Source organism: Balearica regulorum, chromosome 15, assembly GCF_011004875.1.
Source record: "Balearica regulorum gibbericeps isolate bBalReg1 chromosome 15, bBalReg1.pri, whole genome shotgun sequence".
Lineage (NCBI taxonomy): Eukaryota > Metazoa > Chordata > Aves > Gruiformes > Gruidae > Balearica > Balearica regulorum.
The window spans coordinates 10,745,648-10,763,083 of NC_046198.1; the positions used below are offsets into that span (position 1 = coordinate 10,745,648).

General features: G+C 54.1%; 1 protein-coding gene across 3 annotated transcripts in view; it reads left to right on the top strand.

The window, feature by feature from the left end:
- The first annotated feature begins 4,479 nt into the window (after window positions 1-4,479).
- The window catches only part of PEMT (phosphatidylethanolamine N-methyltransferase), a 43,287-nt gene continuing 30,330 nt past the window's right edge, over window positions 4,480-17,436 (top strand). The window contains exons 1-2 of one of the 3 annotated variants that reach the window (XM_075767404.1): window positions 4,480-4,610; window positions 7,185-7,292. In XM_075767404.1, coding sequence (XP_075623519.1) covers window positions 7,200-7,292 — 93 coding nt within the window. In that variant the 5' untranslated portion in view covers window positions 4,480-4,610; window positions 7,185-7,199. Of the gene's footprint in view, window positions 4,611-4,806; window positions 4,943-5,497; window positions 5,568-7,184; window positions 7,293-17,436 lie in introns of those variants that run through there. The other 2 variants (XM_075767403.1, XM_075767405.1) reach the window with 2 other exon arrangements.

Sequence of the window (17,436 nt, forward strand, 5' to 3'; positions counted from 1 at the left end):
GGCAATCAGAGCACACTGATGCTCGGCAAGACCCTCATGCAAGGTCCTGCCCGCTCTGCTCCAGAACCAGAACCTTGTGTAAGCAAAATGTTTTGACTGTAAAGGCAAAGGGGCCGTTGTTATTCCCCTTTGCCTGCAGAAAGGACAGATCCTGCTCTGTCCTCTGCTGCATTTCTGATTTGCCCTCCCCAGATCAGCTCTCCCCAGAGGAAGGTTTCCTCGCTGGCTCCTGCCAAGAGTTACTGGCAATAACTTCTTGGTGCCCTTCAATGCAGCTGCTCAAGTCAGCAGATGGGGATGTGGGTTGTAGCTGTGCCAGACTAGTTGCTCTGCAAGCCTGGTTCAGGATAAGCCGGGCTTACACAAGTAGCTCCATCTACACCCAAAGTTCCCATTCCCTCCTGAAAATACCTATTGAGATACTCGTGTAGTTAATGGGAGCACAGTGGGGAACAGCTTCACCAGGGTGAGCATTGCCCACGAGCTGGAGCAGGGCCCCGTACCATCCCCTTCCCTGCATCACGACTCTGCACTTTAGCCAGCACAGTAACAACACCCACAGGCGAAAAAGCAAGGGAAGGACTGTGAGCCTTCCATGTGGAAATTCTGGAGGTTTTCCTGGTTCTCTGCATGAGGGGAGCTGCACAGGAGACATGGCTTCGAAGGAGGTTTCTGCTCCAGGGAATCACGCAATGCTGCTGGTTTGGGGCAGGGATGAGTCGGCCCGCTCCTGTGGGTGTTAGGACTTCTTGTTGCTAATTCTTTCAAGAGAGCATCTCCCGTGGGCAAACCTGCCTGGCAGGGTGCCCCGATGCCAACACAGGCATCCTCAGCTTTCCACAGCAGCAAGCCTCCCATGCCGTCACACGGCCCCTTCGCAGGGGCTGTTGTTTGACAAATGCTCCAGGGGCAGATCTTGAGCTCCCGAGCGTTTGGCTCTGGTTTCTGGCTCATGCTGATACACGGAGGAGCTGGAAGCAAAGCATCCTCTTCCCAGCATGGCTTTCAGTTTGGGAGCATCTCAGGCTTTTGGAGAATTTAGGTATATGGAGTCGATCTTGCTTGCTCTCTGCATCCCTGGGCTTTTAAGGGATCACAGGGAGTAGTCGGGGCATGGAAAGAAGGAAAGGAGCAGCTGCCTCTCCAGATTTACAGGGATCAGCAGCCGAGTGAGTCCCCAGCATTAACCAGGGTGTAACTGGGAGCAGAGTCTGACTCACATACCATATGTTCCCAATCCACCGCGTTCAATCAAGCCTAATAAAATTGATAGGGGAGCATTGAAAATCTTGTGATTAATTCTTTATGATCTGTAATAGGGGAGCTGTGTGCCAATTACTTGAGTAAATCATTCATCAGAATATAAATAGAGCTAACCTCCAGCACAAACACTAGAGGATTTCCACTAGGATTGCAGGTCTGGATTGCAGCATTGCACCGCTGGTGACAATGTGTTATCTGATGGAGAACAGAAGAGTATCTGCAATTTTGCTGCTTCTGCCCAAGCTTTCAGCTCTGCGCTCCAGTGTTATTTGCTTCTCTCTAGGCTTGCAATACTGTCCTTTACTGTGTGTTTTGATGCTCTGTCCTTGATCTCTGTGACCCATCAGTCCAAGCTCTTGCAGGTTTGCAAGGGTTAAACCTACAGGGGTCAGCTTTATTTCAGGCGAGGTTTAAATGTGTGGACCACGACACAGCCTTCAGGGAAGGGATGCAAAGGATTGGTTCCCCCATCCGACCTCTATCAGCAAGGGATGTAGCTGGGGTAGGACCAGGCGGATTGCAAGCTCAGATATGAGAAACCAAGGTTGCCAGCAGAAAGCAGCCCTTCCTGGTGACCACAAAGGCTTGCTGGGGACAGCCATAAAGTCTGGTTCACCTGGCTGGAGCGATGGGTGAGAGGGGAGCTGTAGGAGCCGCAGGCCTGCAGATGAGTTTATGAGCTTGTCCTGCTTTGCAAAGGATGGCAGCAAGAGTCGCCTGTGGAGAGTGGAAGCTGTGAATGCTTTATATCCCTTTTCCCCCCTTTTCTCAGCAAGGAAACCAATCCTTTGGCCTGGAAGCTTTTTCTTGGGCTTATAAGGAGAGATGTCCCTCTGTGCTGAAGTTGACCTGGCTGCAGTTTCCCAACTAATGTCCCATTTCTAAGGGAAACCCACCCAACAGCACTCCCTGCCCTGGATTTCTGTGAGTCGAGAGTCCCCTGGGTCTCCTTGAGTTTGAAATGCTCCTGAGCAAACTGCAGCTCACTGAGCCAGGGGCAGAGAGCATCCTTCTCCGGACTGACACACACACGCATTGCTGAGCTGCACACGATGAACGTGTCATGCACGGAAACCCTTCAGTGCCGCTGCAGCAGATGCCAGCAGAAGCAACGGTGGCTGCACCATCACCGTGTGCCGTTAACAGCTGCCAACCAGCGAGCCGGCTCCCGGTCCTCCCTCCGACAGGGCAGCTCATCGCCGCCGTTACAAATGACTTCATTTAAGTGCTTTCTGCCCACACAGGCATTTACAACTCCATATTCATTGGTGACCTCTCGGGGCCGTGGTGGGATTTCAAAGGACGCTGGGGGAGTTCAAGCTGAGAAAAGACTTGGGAAAGCTGAGGGCAATGCCCTCTTCCTTAGCTCGGTGCTCGGAAACGGAGAACTGGATAAAAGGCATGCCATGGGGAGAGGCGACACAAAGAAAAATCCATCCCTACAGAAAGCCCTCTTTGTGTCCTTCACAGCTGCCAGGATGTTTCTGAGGCGGGACGGAGGTCGGCATGGAGGGGCCCCACCGCCGCAAACACCCCCGTCCCTCTTACATGGAAAACGTTCCCTGAACAGAGGATTTGGTGGTGGGAATGGCATGGGGGCTCCCTGACCGAAACACAGCTGAGCTGGTGGTAGGGCACTGGGTCCTGCAGCACATGCCTTCGCTGGGTGCCCCCCGATGTGGGGTGACAGGACAGACGTGTCCATGACAGCCCAGCTCTGATGGCCTCGAGCGAGAAGCCAGTGAGACAGCTCACCCCTCTGCACCTCCTCACCACCCCTCCTTCCATCCCTTGGCCAGACCCATTCCTCCTCCCAGCCTGCCACGGCATCCCTGACCTTTCCCAGCTGGCAGCACTGGCAGCACCGAGACATCCTCCCCTTGCAGGAGGGAAGACAGTTTGGAGGTTTCTCCCTGCTAATTCCCTGCCTGGGGGGATGTTTCCTCCCCTCTGAACACAGCCCCCATTGCTTTCCCCACTGCATCCCCTTCGCCCTCCCCGCTGTCCCAAGCACCCAGCTAGTGGGACTCACAAAATAAACATCCTCCCATCCGCTCCCGCGCCCCAGCCTCGGAGATGACAGAGGCAATAATTACACGCTCGGCACAGCAAAATTATCCAGCGTGAGGGAGAAGAGGCCGGAAGCAGCTGGAGATCATCCATAAGGAACGCTGCTCCCACCCACGGCGCCTTCATGCGTGTCTCACCGCAAACCGGCCTGGCGCTGTAATTTATACAGTGAACGTGCTCATTAGGCCCAGGCGGGACGGGGTCCAGCCCTGTGCAAGCACCCCGAGTGCAGGAGCCGACCCTGCAGGTCAGGAGGTGGGGATGTGCTGCTGCAGCGAGGGGTTTGGAGCAGCAGAACTAAGGAAACACCATCTCCCGTGGGGCCGAGAGTCGTAGCTGGGATCCCCTGGCCCTCCTGAAGTACAACGTCCAAGGATGCCAGGGAGGGTTTCACGTGAGCCATCGCCCAGGCACGTTTTTGGTGCTTGCCAGGGCACGAGTGCTCAGACCTCCTGTCCCTTCCCCACTCCTGTGAGACCTCTGGGAGGGACACTTGCAGCTCATTCATGAGGCTTCCTTCATATCAAAACTCATTTTTGAAGAAAATTTATTTCCCCTCAAAGGAGGGTCTGCAAAAGCGGATGGTCCATGCAGAGACCCTCAGAGGTCTGCGGGGATGATACAACCTGATTTCCCATGCACAGGCAAGTCCAGGACTGCAGCCCATAAGGTGCATTAACAAGAAACATCCTGGAGAGGAGTGAAATAATATTAGTATGAATAATAACAGCAATAAAAAAAAAATATTACACCTGCTGAAGGGAATAGTGCGCAGAGAATTGCCCTTAAAATAGATCCAGACTTGATGCCTTTACATTTTGCCCTGGAATGAGTAATGTTGGGCAAAGAACATTTAATTTCCACAGCCTTTCCAGTACCAGAAAACAAGTGGAGCCGTTTCCCTCCCCCGGCCCTGCCTGAGCGCTGAACACGGGCAGGAGCACGGGCAGGGGCTCTGCCCCCGCTGCAGCGCCGGCACCTCAGTTTCTTGCCCGCTCTCCCCTCCGGGCTGTTTTACCCCCACTCCCACGCACGGCCCCACGCCGGCTGCCCGGTGGGGCAAAGCCCCGTCCCCAGGGGGCCCAAGGGCCCCGTCCCACCCGCTCCGGGGAGAGGGGGGGGAGACGGGACGGGGACGGACCGACCCGCGCCGCGGCCCGGTTGCTTCACCGGGCAGGGTCGAAGTACAGGCGCCGGCAGCACGGGCCGCCCTCCCCCCCGCCGCGGCCGGACACACGCTCGCAGCCCTCGACGGAGGCGGCCGGGCCCGTGGCGAGGTCAGTGCTTCCCCGGCGCCGTAGGCCCCGCCGCTAGGCCCGGCCCGGCCGCCAGGCCCGGCTCCCCCCGCGCCGTGCCGGGGCCCTGCCGGGGGCGGCGGAGGCGGGACTACGCTTCTCGTCAGCGCCACCGCGGGGCTCCGCGCTCGGCCGGCCCCGGGCGGGGGAGGAGGCGGCGGCGGCGGCGGCGGGGGGGGGGGGGGCGACCCCGGCCCCGCGCCATGGCGGGGCGGTCCGGGCCGGGCGCGGGGCGGCGGGCTACGGCGGCGGGCGGGGGCCGGCCCTTCCCGCGGGAGTGCTGCGAAGGGCTGGGCGGCCTGGAGTACGGCCAGGTACCGGCGGGGCCGGGGGGGGGCGGGCGGGGAGCGCCGGGCTCACTGCGGCCCCGGGGAAGGGCCCGGTCTGGGGCGCTGCCGCTCGGCCGCGGGAGGCGGCCTGGGGCCGGTCCCCCCCCCCCCCCCGGTCTCTCCCGGTGCCATGGCGGGGCTCCGCAGAGCGATAACCCCCCGGGTGTGCCTGCAGGTGCAGCAGACCCCGGGGACGCTCGGTGCCCGCGGTGCACCCGCCGCCCTCCCCAGCCCGTTCGCACCCAAGCCATGACGGCACGCTCCGTCCACGTGGCAAGGGCTGCACCGGCACCGCACGGGGGTCCCATGGGTGCTGCCACCCGCTCCCCTGGGTGCCCGCGCAGCTCTCGCGTGGGTGCCAGCGCAGCTCTTGCGTCCCTGACTTTGGGGCCGCAGACAAGCGGGCAGTGTTTGCCGCCGTTATTTATGGCCCGTCGTGGAGGAGGGTGCAAAGTTGAATGTTCTGTGCCTGTTACGTGGCTGTCCCAGCAGCTTGCAGAGACAGCTCATCCTAATGGGCTCCCTTTTTATCCCTAAAAGCACATATGAGGCACAGGCCAATCTGCCTCCCGCTGGCAGCAGCGAATTTGGTGGTTGAGGAGAAAAGAAGGTGAGTGCAATGTTAACGATGTTGCCAGCCAGGAGTTAGTAGGTCAAGAAGCTTTTGTTCAGCCTGTGCTGGTGGTGTGCTCAGAGCTGTATGAAACAAGAGGAAAGAAGCCGTCCTGGTCCCACGGGTTTGTGATTGAAGTGGGACCAGACAGTTCGGTCCCGGCGCCAGCGGCTGTCTGCGTGCCCGGGTTACAGCTTGACAGCGTTTGAAGCGAAGGGGTCTGATGGCGAAGGCCTGCTGGAGGTGAAAGGAGGGGAGGAGAGGCCGGGGAGGGTGGGAATAGGGGGACATGAGTCAGGATCAGGCCCTAGGGGCTGTTCCCATCCTTCCTTGCCAGCACCCGTGTCCTGAGGGCTTGGACGGAGGAGCCTGGGGGAGCTGGCACAGCTTGAAGGCAGCCTTGGACCCCCATGAGGGTCCCCCCGTTTCCCTGGGGCGATAACGGCCTTTGGTTGTGCACTTTGCACTGCCAGCAGTCGTGGCTGTGCAGGAGGCACCCGGAGCGGCTGGACTTGCCCCAGGGCAGCGTGGGAGCCATTCCCAGGGCCCTTGCTCTTGGCTATGAGAGGCGCCCGGTTTAGCAGCCCCTCTCCATGAATCCCACTGCAGGTCTGGTTCCTTCGAAGAACCTGTGAGGAGCCAGTGGGAATTTCTCTCCCGGACGGGCGAGGTGGAGCCAATGCCTTTTCAAGCCTTTCCTATCCCCTGGCACCCGAAAGACTTGCAAACACAGCTGTGTTTGGGAAGCATAATCCTTCCACGTCTCAGTGTTGTCTTGATTTTGATTCAAGCGAGGGAAGGGCTTAGGCTGGGCTATTTTGTCTTTTGTTTTCAAAGTTTTTGGCAAAAAAAAAAAAAAAGGCGCTGGTTGTTTTTCATCCAAATACCACTGCAGGGAGAGGGGGCGGGGATGGAGAAGCAGCATGGCTTATTGCACGTAAAAATGCTGACAATGTCAGGGAGTCATCCTGGGAAAAATATCTTTTAAAAGGAGAAAGAGGGGAAAAAAGTGAGCTTTAAGGATTTTTTGTTGTAGTAATTAAGTAAGACAGAAAAGTCTTTTGTAGCTTTTTACAATGGAAATGCATCCCCCCTCGCTGTGAAGGAGGTTTGCATCGCTCCTACTTTTTGGAAGGCTAGTTTGAGGCTGACACAGTTCATGGCTTGGAGTTTCCACGCAAACCAGCATCCCTGTGACAGTCCTCCATCCCTAGGGACACTGAGGTGCTGGGAAATGCCGTTCCCTTTCCTGCAGCTTGGAAACACGCTTGGGTTGGCAGCTGCCCCGTAGCACAGGCGCTCGTCCTCACAGCAGCAGTGTCCTGGCGGTGCCCGTGTCCTTCTGGGCAATGCTGCAAACGTGGGGCTCCCCGAGAGCCCGGTATCACCCAGGTGTTGGGGGGAGCCAGCTTGGAGGAGCCCCCACCCCTCTTCTTGGCTTTGCACCCTGACATAGTGCTTTGCAATACGTTACTTGGGGCCATTAAAAGATTTGTCCACTCCTGCAGGGCAGCTGATGCGTTTGGTTTGAGATGAAGTGCCCCGTATTCGGGTGCAACACCTGGAGCCCCTGCAGAAACCTGCACCCCCAGTAACTGGTCTTCCCTCCCGCAGGTGGATGTGACAGCCATGGCGCGGCTCTTCGGCTACGTGGACGTGACCGACTCTGGCTTCATTGCGGCTGTCCTCTCCATTGCCTTCAACCCCCTCTTCTGGAACGTGGTAAGAGCTGCCTGCATGCCAGCTGCCCCGTTATTTGTAGCTTTCCTTTGCCAGCTACAGGGAGATCTCCTTTGGGCAGCACTGGAAGAAAAATCTCTTTTGGGGAAGTCTGCTGCACAGGGTGGGGTGAGCGGTAGTCAGTTATTAGGTGTTAGAAGTGGGTGAGCAGGGAGCTGTGCTGCAGAGAGAACACCCAGGGCTGGGGGTGGCTGTCGCGGGTGTCACAGAGGAGCTGAAGGTGGGAGCCAGTGCAGAAGGAATTAGGAGCTGAGCTTGGGAGAGGAGGCAGAGCAATCAAATGCATCCTTCAGCCACCTCCTGCTGCACCTCCCAGCCCAGCAGCCAGGCACTGGTCACCACTGGGACTGAGCATAAATGGTGTTAGCCGCTCGTGGCTGCACTGGATATGTTGCCTGCTGCTTCCCCTTGAAATATGTTGGCAGCTGGTTGTCTGGATGGCAGGAAGCAAAAACAGTCAGCCAAAAGTTAACCTGAAAACATTCCCCCTCCATCGTGCTGCAAAGTCTGGCAAAGAGCTGCAGGGCTGGCAGCAAGGCAGCCCTAAGTAGGAGCGGGGATACCTGCGCACCGGTGATGCTCGCTGTCCCTGTGGGTGCCATAGCGCTTCGGGAGCCGAGACTGGAAGAGTCTCCGCAGCCCTTTACCACTGTGGTTTGCTACCTCCCTGCAAGAGCACCAAGAATCATTGCTGGCCCTGTTTTGGAGCGTTGTAAAGCCATTGTGCCGAGCAGGGAGCCCAGGCCGGCTGCAGCACGAGGTGACTCCCACCCAACAGCACCCTCAGCAGCACCGCTGAGGTCTGGGGTGAAACCTTCTCCCTGTGAGCGCTCATAGGAATGGGATGTCATCTCAGCCAAGATTCCTCAAACCACCCGCCAAACCTCCCTGCAGGGATTCTCACCGTGGGGAAGTCTCCTTAAAAAGGTCTTATTTTTCCAGAGGGGGAGGACTCGGCTCTCTCTGAGTGCGGGGGCTCTTGAGATTGTCTCACGCTGGGCTTTGGAAAAGCGAGGCTCTCCTGGCTGTGAGTCACTTTGGAAACCTCCGTCGGAGCTCTTTGTTGCAGCCTCCCTAATTTTTCATGCAACTCGTTATTAAGAAGTCTCACGGTGTCTGAAATGTGAAGTAGAATATGCCACATTATTTCGACTGCGGAGTCATCATTTAGCATAAAGAATCAATGAACAAGAAGATTCAGGATGTGGTCTCTGGGGGGAGAGACTGGCTCCAGCAAGAAACTGCATAAAAGGGAAAGAAAAAAGTACTTTATTAGCGTCTGCTGCTACGCCTGCGACTTGTGGGACGCCTGCAGCTTGGGAAATCGCGTTGCTTTTTGGATCGAGAGTTTGGCTGCTGTTAAAGGACAGGGAAAGCTGATGTAACAGCAGGAAGTTCATTGCGTTGCTGTTGTCCCCTTGCAGCATCTGAAAAGCATTGCCATTGGCGGCAGGTGGCACTGCAAGCAAGACATGCAGGGCCTGTGCCTGGGAGCAGAAGGCATCTCTGCATGGGTTTGCAGTGAGCAACCCGAGCTGGTGTGTTGGTGGAGAGCTCTGGGGAGGTGAGCGTGGCACTAATGTTTCCCCAGTGTAACGGGACGGGCGGTTCTCGCAGTCCGTGTGCCTCCATCCATTCGCTTGCTCTGCCCAGGCCCCCAAGCATCTCCCTGGCGTTTTCAGGCTTTGCCAGTCCCAGTGTGCAGCCCACAGCAGGCACTGCTGGAAGGCTCTTGTGGGGCGGCTGCGGGACCTGCAGCCCTGAGCAAGCCCCCGCTATCGAGTGCATTTTAGCAGGAGTGGCCCCAGCCACCCCTAGATTTTCCCCGACCTGCTGCCTTTACCTCCTCCCCATCCTTTTCCCCATGTGATCAGCGTCCCCTGCCTGCACCTAGCCAGCAACTCTTCTTTCTTTCTTTCTTTCTCTGTGATCCTGGACAGGCTCCCTTTGTCTCTTGCTATTTCAGTTCCTTCCCGGCAGCTGAGATTGCTTCTGCATCTGAATTACTTTGGGCTCACAGGAGCTTTAGTGCAAAGACTGGATTTCTGTGCAGTGCCAAACACTGTCTGCTCTCCGTGCTTAATAAGTAACGTGGAACCCTGGTCAAAACCCCTCCTGTGCATGACATTCCTGATTTGGGTAGAAATTGGGTGGGGATTCATTGATTTAGTTCAGTGTCTTAATTCCCCATTTCTGCTGAACTCCGGCCAGGTCTGCCTCTTGCAAAGTTCGGCGCCAGCTTGTCCTTGCCGTGCAGCGCCTCTGAATAAATATGTGGTGGGGAAACCCCGGCTCCGTGCGGTGCTTGGCTGATGGAGAGGCACATCTCAAGGCCTCAAGCATAGTGAGGCGTTTGCCTTGGTAAGCACCAGGCATGTTTCTTTGGGACAAAACCTGCAGGGTTTTGAGAGTTTGAAGCAGGAACTCCAAAGGCTGTGGGGGAGCAGGGATCTGGAGAAAACCCTGATGCTCGTCGGGTCGATTTATGTACCGGGGTTGAGAGAGCAATTTAGAGGACCAGAGCCTAAGTGGGGCGATCTGCAGGACTCCAGCCAGGCTGTGCTGATGTTCCCTCCTGTTCTCCACAGGGGAGAAAAGCTCCCCAAAAAAGGCCTCAGGACTCCCAATTCCCACCCTCCTGCCTGCAGGTGTGTGCCGGGGGGGGTACCGTGAATGTCACCCCAGGGTTGCCCGCTGCATTTCCCCACCAAACCCAGGGCTCGCACTCCCTCTTCTGCTTCCCCTCCTCCGTGCCAGTTAAAATCCCGCCTGTCCCTGGGTGGCCCCCAGGTTATGTGTCCATGGCACAGCTTAGATGTGTTCCTGCACTATTCTCTGGAGTTTTTTTTCTTCTTTTTTTTTTCCGTCTCTCCTCCTCATGCTGTCTCTGCTTTCCCACCCGCTGCGGCTGTTACGAAAGGAGCTGCTGGGATCCACGATCCTGCGTGAGGCAGGGTGCAGGTGAGGCCCCGAGAGGCAGCAGCGGAGCCGTTTTGGGAATGGTGTTGCTTATAGCTCCCCAGTGTTGTTCAATGCAGCCGGGAGACCTGAGCCGCCGTGGGGCTGTTGAGGGGCACCTGGCGAGGAGTAGGCGCGTCGCTGGAGCTGTGCCATAAAACGTTAATGAGGTCAGAGCAGTAGAAACTTCAATAAATCCCATCTGTGTTTGGAAAGCCGCGGAACGATGGGAGAAACTTCCCATCCCTTGGTAACTAAGGAAGGTATTAAATAGCAACTCCTCAGGGACAAACATTTTCAAGGTAGGAGAGGCAGATAACCTGCATGCGGGAGGCTTTAAAGGGCTTGCTGAGCCTTGGCACACAGCGAGTTTCTAGAAAGCTGGAAGGTTTCTGACAGTCTCGATAGCAAACAGGCAAGTGGCGTAGCTGTGAGCCAGGTAGTCTGACGTCCATCACCACGCAAGTGAGTTTCAAGTGGGGAGTGCATCCATCAGCAATCCTTTTCTTGATTTGAGCCTCTTAAAAATTTACAGCTGGCGTCACAGACTGATTTAGAAATGGCACATCTTCAGCTGCCACCCAAGAGCTTGTTCCTCCCGCCACCTCCGTGACTCCCTCAAGACACCCATGCATCTCGCAGGAATCTGCAGGGCGAAACCTCAAATGTCACAATTAGTAATGGGCTTAGGATAATTTAGCATGATTGTAAAGGAAATAGACCCCATCAGACTTTATTCTTCAAGGTTGCAGCTTTTCTTCTTCAGGGCAACAAGATCTCTGTTCTAGACTTCTGTCAAGTGTTTAAACTGCATGAGGTTTTGATTAAAAAAGTAGTTGCACAGGGACCTGGGCTGACAACGCCTGGCTCCTGATCGATGTGTATCTCTTGGTTCATTTATTTTTAATTTCCCATCCTTTTCTCCTTTTTTGGAGGCTAGAGGAATCTGCCAAGTGGAAAAGAAGTGCTTGCGCTGGCAGGGAGGGGGAGTTTGCAGGCGCTGGCAGCCCGATTTCACCTACCTCTGACCACTTCTTGCTAAACTTGGAGGAAGGTGCCTGGCCCAAAGCCTCCCCAAGCTGCTGGGAAGCTGCTGGGAGCTGTTGGGATTCAGACCTCAGTGAGCCAAACTCTGAGAAAGCTTCTGGGGGCAGGAGAAAAATGCCTGATGCTGGGGGATTTTAGCAGCTCCGGCTGTCTGTCTTGCGAAAGAGAAGGATTGAGTGGTGGCTTGATGGTGGTGTGTTAGCACCTTGCTGGGGAAAGGAAATTGCAGGGTATGAAACGGCTGTGTGAGGGCTGGGGCTGGAGCGGCAGGCAGAGCCTTGCAGGGAGTACACCTCGGTTAGCTGAAGTTTACAGGGTTGGGAGATGAACAAGTCGGAGTGATTTATAGCTTTTTTTGTCTGGCCTTCAAATTCTGCAAACCTGTGAGAGTTTCACGGGCTCCCCTGCAAACGTCTGCCTGCAACCACGGGTGAGAGGGTGAGAGCAGAAAAACAGCCCTCGACCATCTTTGGAAAGTGCTTTTAGATCCCGTTGTAGAAGCCATGGCACAGTGACGATGATTATCTGCTCATAACAGATGCTAGATCAATAGTGGCGCTTCAAGCTATACTGCAAGGCAATTGACTGCAGAAAGTGTTTCTTTATTGGGGTAAAGCTGGGCTTGAAACGAGGCTCAGATTCACTCTTACATCTCCGGTCTTAAAATGTCACCACCAGCTCTGATGCCTTTCATCCTTTGTGCAGGGAGAAAACGCACATTATTCGTAATTGGACTCTCTACCAGGCAGCAATAGCCGTTTTCCTACAATGCCTGAGAAAGAGCGAGGAATTGCTTTTTTTTTCTTTTTCTTTTTCTCCCCCAAACAGCATTTAGCGGCAATTTTATTCCGAGTGACTTGGTAACGCTTCCCACTCAGGTGGCGAGGGCTTTGCAGCGATGCTGTAACGTGTGTGGTGAGCAGACAGCATCGATTCTCTGGCCATCTCGTAATGGAGTGAGTCCTTGCTGGGTGTGTAACACCGTGTCTGTTTGGCTCCTAAATTTAGCTTTTCCAGCGTGTCGGCACCACTGTGAGCCACATAACAGGCACCAAAACTGGGTCACATCCTCCGGCCTGCCGGCTGGAGTGACACAATTAGGAGCGCTGTCACCTTGAGGGAGAGCCACATCCTTCATCTCAGCACCACTTCCCTGCAGCCTCCCAGCTAGGGGTGGTGGTGTTTTCATCTAAATCCTCTTTGAGAAGCCATGCAATATCTTTTTACGATGTCCTCGCAGGTTGAGCTGCCTGCGGCGGGAGGAATCGTGGAGCCCAGCCTGGCTGGGCAGCTGGGAGCTGAGATGCTTCATCCATGTGTTGAGCTAGGCAGGGTCTCAGCCCTCGGGGCTCCAGGCGAGGTGGTAGCAATCCTTTGAGCAGCTTCCCCACCACCGTGCACGGGTACCTGCCAAGACAGGGTGTGCTTGGGCGGCTGAGCTGTTTCTGTGCCTGTTCCTAGCATGAATTTGGGATCCAGCTGGTGCGCGACGTGCCTGCTCAGCGTTTCTCTAAGCAGAGGTCAGAATCTGTCTCTCACCTCGCAGTCCCCTATGGATCATGGCCAAGCTGACCCAAAAAGCAGTCTCCTTTTTTTAGCTTCTGCAGAATGCTTCTCTAGAAACCCAGGGTGTTTGTTGTATATACTGGACTTTTCTTGTTTAGTGTTTTAAAAATAAACTGTGGGCTGCTGGCAGCCCTGCTGAAATAAGTCAGCACATGCACAAAAGATGAAAAAATATATTTAAGCCAACAGTCTTGTTTCCATATGCATCAGAGGATTATCTGCAGACCCTAGAAGTTGGGTCTACAGAAGACCCCCCTTTGCTCTCTGTCCCACTCCACCCCTATCCTGCCACGCTGCTGCTAAACGTTTTCTCCTGCTGATGAGGTGCTGCTGAAAGATGTTACTCTGTGAAATGACAAGTCTATGACCACCTGCATCCCATGGGACAAGGCAAAAAATGCAGCTGGAGGCAAAAAAGAGTTACGATCTACCCAGACCAGGAGGCGTGGAAGACTGCAGGTCCTCCTGTGTGGCCCTGGGCTTTGGCAGTGTTTGTGCGTAGCCCTGGGGTTGGGAGCTGCTGGAGTCCCGAGCAGGGAAACCCATTCCCTCCCCCGGGACATCGGCTGTCCGGGGGCCTCCCGGGTTGTGTGTCTGCTGCAATCACAGACGTGAGCTGGGAGTTTTCCGGCTGTGTTGTTGCGCAGCTTGTTTAGCAGAAGCCTGCCCAGTTCCCAGAAAGATGGGATCTTCCAAAATAGGCTGCTTTGACAAAGAGATGCAGACGTACAGTCTGCTGGGTGCTCTTGGGAGATCATTTCCATAAGACCTTGACTTCCATCCGTAAGAAGCCTGCCTTCCATCACAATGCAATTGCATCTCTTGCGTGCCTGGAGACTTGTGGTGCGGAGGGAGGCATTGGGGTTTCACGGTGGGGGTGCTGGATCTGGCTTGCGGCAGGCTGGTGGCACACGGGGTTGGCACCCCAAAGAAAATGTTTCCTTGTTTTCTCTCTTTTCTCCCCCCCCTTGATGAATGCTGTGGGGACACTTATCTCCAGTTGCTCACGTGGTAGTAGCAAATGGGTAGTAAAGTAGATTAGTAAATCAGTAAAGCAAACCCCTCCTTCTCTTTTCCACCTATATTGTGTCCCCAATGACATGAGTAGCTGGAAATGGCACTTGGCAGGAGCATCCCACATCCCTGCTCTCTTCACTGTGAAACCAGATAGTTCAGCAGCCTGGTCACTGGTGGGCACTGGTTCCTGGTAAATATTAGGAGCCTCATCTCAGTTAAAGCAAACAAATACTTGCACACCCCCCTCCTGTATCGGCTCCCTTACGTCCCCTTTCTAAGGCATCCTGACAAAGCTTTAAAACCCCTGTACCCCATCCCAGGGAGAAATAGTCGATTTTGGGAAGCTGGTGCTGATACATTAGGTTGATGGAGGACACGAGCTATGGACATAGAGCGTGCCTGGGCAATGGCTTTGGTTGATGCATTGCAGAGTGATGGGAGCAGCAGTTCAGAGCAAGGGGCTTTGATTTCAGAGGGTGGCCCTGACCCAGGGGAAGGGCTGTGGAGCAGGATGAAATAGCCCTACCCAGCGAGCTGCTGCCTGATTTTCCTTTTCCCTGCCAAGCCATCCGAACTTCCATGCTTGCTCGCGTGCAAAGAAGGGCAACTCTTAGAAAATTACAACTTTGCCAGAAAAACTGGAAGCCCCAGGCTTGCGCACCTGCGTATGGCTTCATCAGACTCCCCTGATCTCCCCGCGAACGTTGGGGTCAGCGAGACGAAGGCTGACAGGAGCTCTTGATTTTCCCATGTGTCATTGAAATCATGAACCTCCTCAGTGCATTATCTACTTGTCTCGACTTGGCAGTATCTTCCTTGGGTTTTTTCCTTGCAAAACCTTTTTTGTTCCCTCTTTTTACTCCTCCAGACTCGGGATGATGCAGCCGTGGGCTTGTTCTGCAGGTCGGGACGTGTGAGCTGCTGCTTTGTCTGGCTGAAGGGTTTTCACTCGCTGTCTGTGTAGGCACAATCATTTTTGGTGTGATCCTTTTTGCACTTTTGGGAAGAAAAAGCAGGCTGCGAGCAGCTCACGCCCCTGAAGTGGGTGAAATGGAGATGGGGTTTAGCAATTTTCTCTGCCTTCGGCTGTTGCGGGGAAGCCTGACCATCAGGGCTCACAGAACGCCTTCATCGCCTCCTTTGTGCAGTGGGAGGTTTGCTCATTATCTGGTTTGTGCTTCACTTATAAAGGAAGCTGTAATTGTAGCAGCTCCTTGCCATAAAAGCACAAAGACATTTTCAGGGAAGGAAAATGTACATGCAGCTTTTATGATCCTTTACAGTACTCCTGCCTACTTTTCTCACCTCCTGCCCTTTCTGCAGCATCAGCTCTGTGCCTGCCTGGTGCTCGGTGTCACTGCCTCTGGCTTGAGCCTCTGCTTTGCTATAGAAATGCCCCTTTTAGAAAGGAAAAGTTCAGCATCCTCCTCGTCAGTGCTGTTGGGTGAAGAGGGACCCCAAATCCCCCCATGTAGTCAGATGTTCCTATTCCTGTCTCTTCTCTCAGAGCTGTTTTCTGTGGTGAGTCCGACAGCAGATGCTCAATCTGCAAAATCCTGGGGAGGATTTTGAACTGGGAAAAAACCGCCATCCATCCGTCTGTGACTACAGCATACACCCATAAGATGACTGGAGTAATACCAAATCAGATCACCTTGGGCCACACATAGCTGTTCCTATTAAAAACTGAATGACCTCAGACGAGACACAATATTTTTAACTATGAAGCATTCCTATTAAGTGCCCTTTCCTGTTTATTTTTACCAGTACATTGTTTTAATGACTGTAGAGTTACTCATTTGATTCCCAAGGCTGGAGAGCAGCAATGAATTAGTTTCATTTCGAGACTTTGTCGTGCAGTCATTTTCCAGAGACCGATGTACTCGGAAGCCAAAGTGAGTGGATTGCCCAACTGAGGAATATTACTTTCCTGCCTGTACCTGTCAGGCTTTGGTCCCTGGTGTGGATGTGCGGGGATCCTTAGCTGCAAGGACTTGCTCAGCCTCCCCCATCCACCTCCACGCAGGACTCTGGTACAAATGCATGGAGTAAAACGCTGTAAGAGGATTTGAGCACTGCATGCAAGGCTCGTATGTGCATCTCAGCATTGGGCTTTGAGGCTACAAAAGGGGGAGGGGGCTCCCCTGGGGTGCAGATCACTGGGTCTGGGGATGATTGATTGTTCACTCGGCTTTTGGGTTATGTTTCTTGCATTGAACAAATATCACGGGGCACATGGTCACACCCATCAACACCCACAGGAACCCCCGTGATAACACCAGCAAGCCTGAGGGGTTTGATTATTGTATTTAACCCTTCAGATTGTTATTACTTGTTGTGCTGTGCGGTTTGAACATCTCATCCCCGAGGAGAGGGGAACAGAGCGCGCGGCTGCCTGCGTTACATAAAGATCAAATTGTCCCTCTCTATTGTTGGCCGCCGGGACGACAGCAGCATCGCAAACATGCGTGTCCTCAGCGCCGTGGGAAATGTTCCCAGGGGAGGCTTAACACGGAGCGTGGAACATGATCTGTCGAGCAGCAAGAGGATGGGAGGCCCTCCAGCCGAAATCGTCGTTCTGCCAAGCGCGGCCAGTGCAACCAGTACTTCTTTTCCAACGAACTCTCACTACTCTGCGAAGGGGTATTAGATTTCTCTTGTATTTAGTGCTCTGCAAGGCGCATTTATTTTTTTCTCCCCCCGTTCCCCATCCCTCCTCCCATCACAGCCCCTGGGGGAGCGATGAGCGAGTACACACTGTCCAGAGGATGGGTGTGTTGGGAGTCCTTATTAGCAGACTTATTCCAGAGAATTAAACTCTAATTTCACAAAAGGGCAGCAAGAGAGTGGCTGCAGCTCTGGGAGAAGCCAAGCTGGCTTTGTGTGTTCTTTGCAAATGGCACAAGAAGTCCTGGTCCAAGACTGCTGGTCCTGATCATTGGGGTATTACAACCAAAAGAATAATTGTGTTTCTTCACTATTTAAAACAAAAATTATAAAGTAGTTTACAAGGAAACCAGTCATGTCTCTACTGTGCTGTCAGTTGTGCCTCCACTTGTTTTGTTTTCGGTTTTAGGCAGGGCTTTAAAATGTTCCTAATCATCTTCCACTTCACCTTTTGACAACCCCGCTGTAAAATGTGTCTCTGTGACACCCGTCATTGTTTCTCCCTAATTAATTGTTGCGTGTAATTGCAACCTGCCGTAGGACGCTGCCTTGCTCTATTAAAAAGAGAGATGCTAATGAAGAACATTGGGTACCATATTACAGGAGAGTAAGGCTCGACTCGCTGGGACGTGTACTTGGCGTACTGTTATTGCCAGCCCGGGCAGAAATGGTGTTTCTGTCTCTTGTCAGTCACTGGCTAATGATTGTAATTTTTACTTGCTGAGAAACTCTGGATGTAATGGACTTCATTAACAGATACATGAGATGCTACCAGAGCTGCATTAGGGGGAGAAAGGAAGAAAACAACCCCTGCGTGGAGGCAATTTTATTATTTATTTGTAGCAATAGGAGTGATCCAGAATTAGTGTCG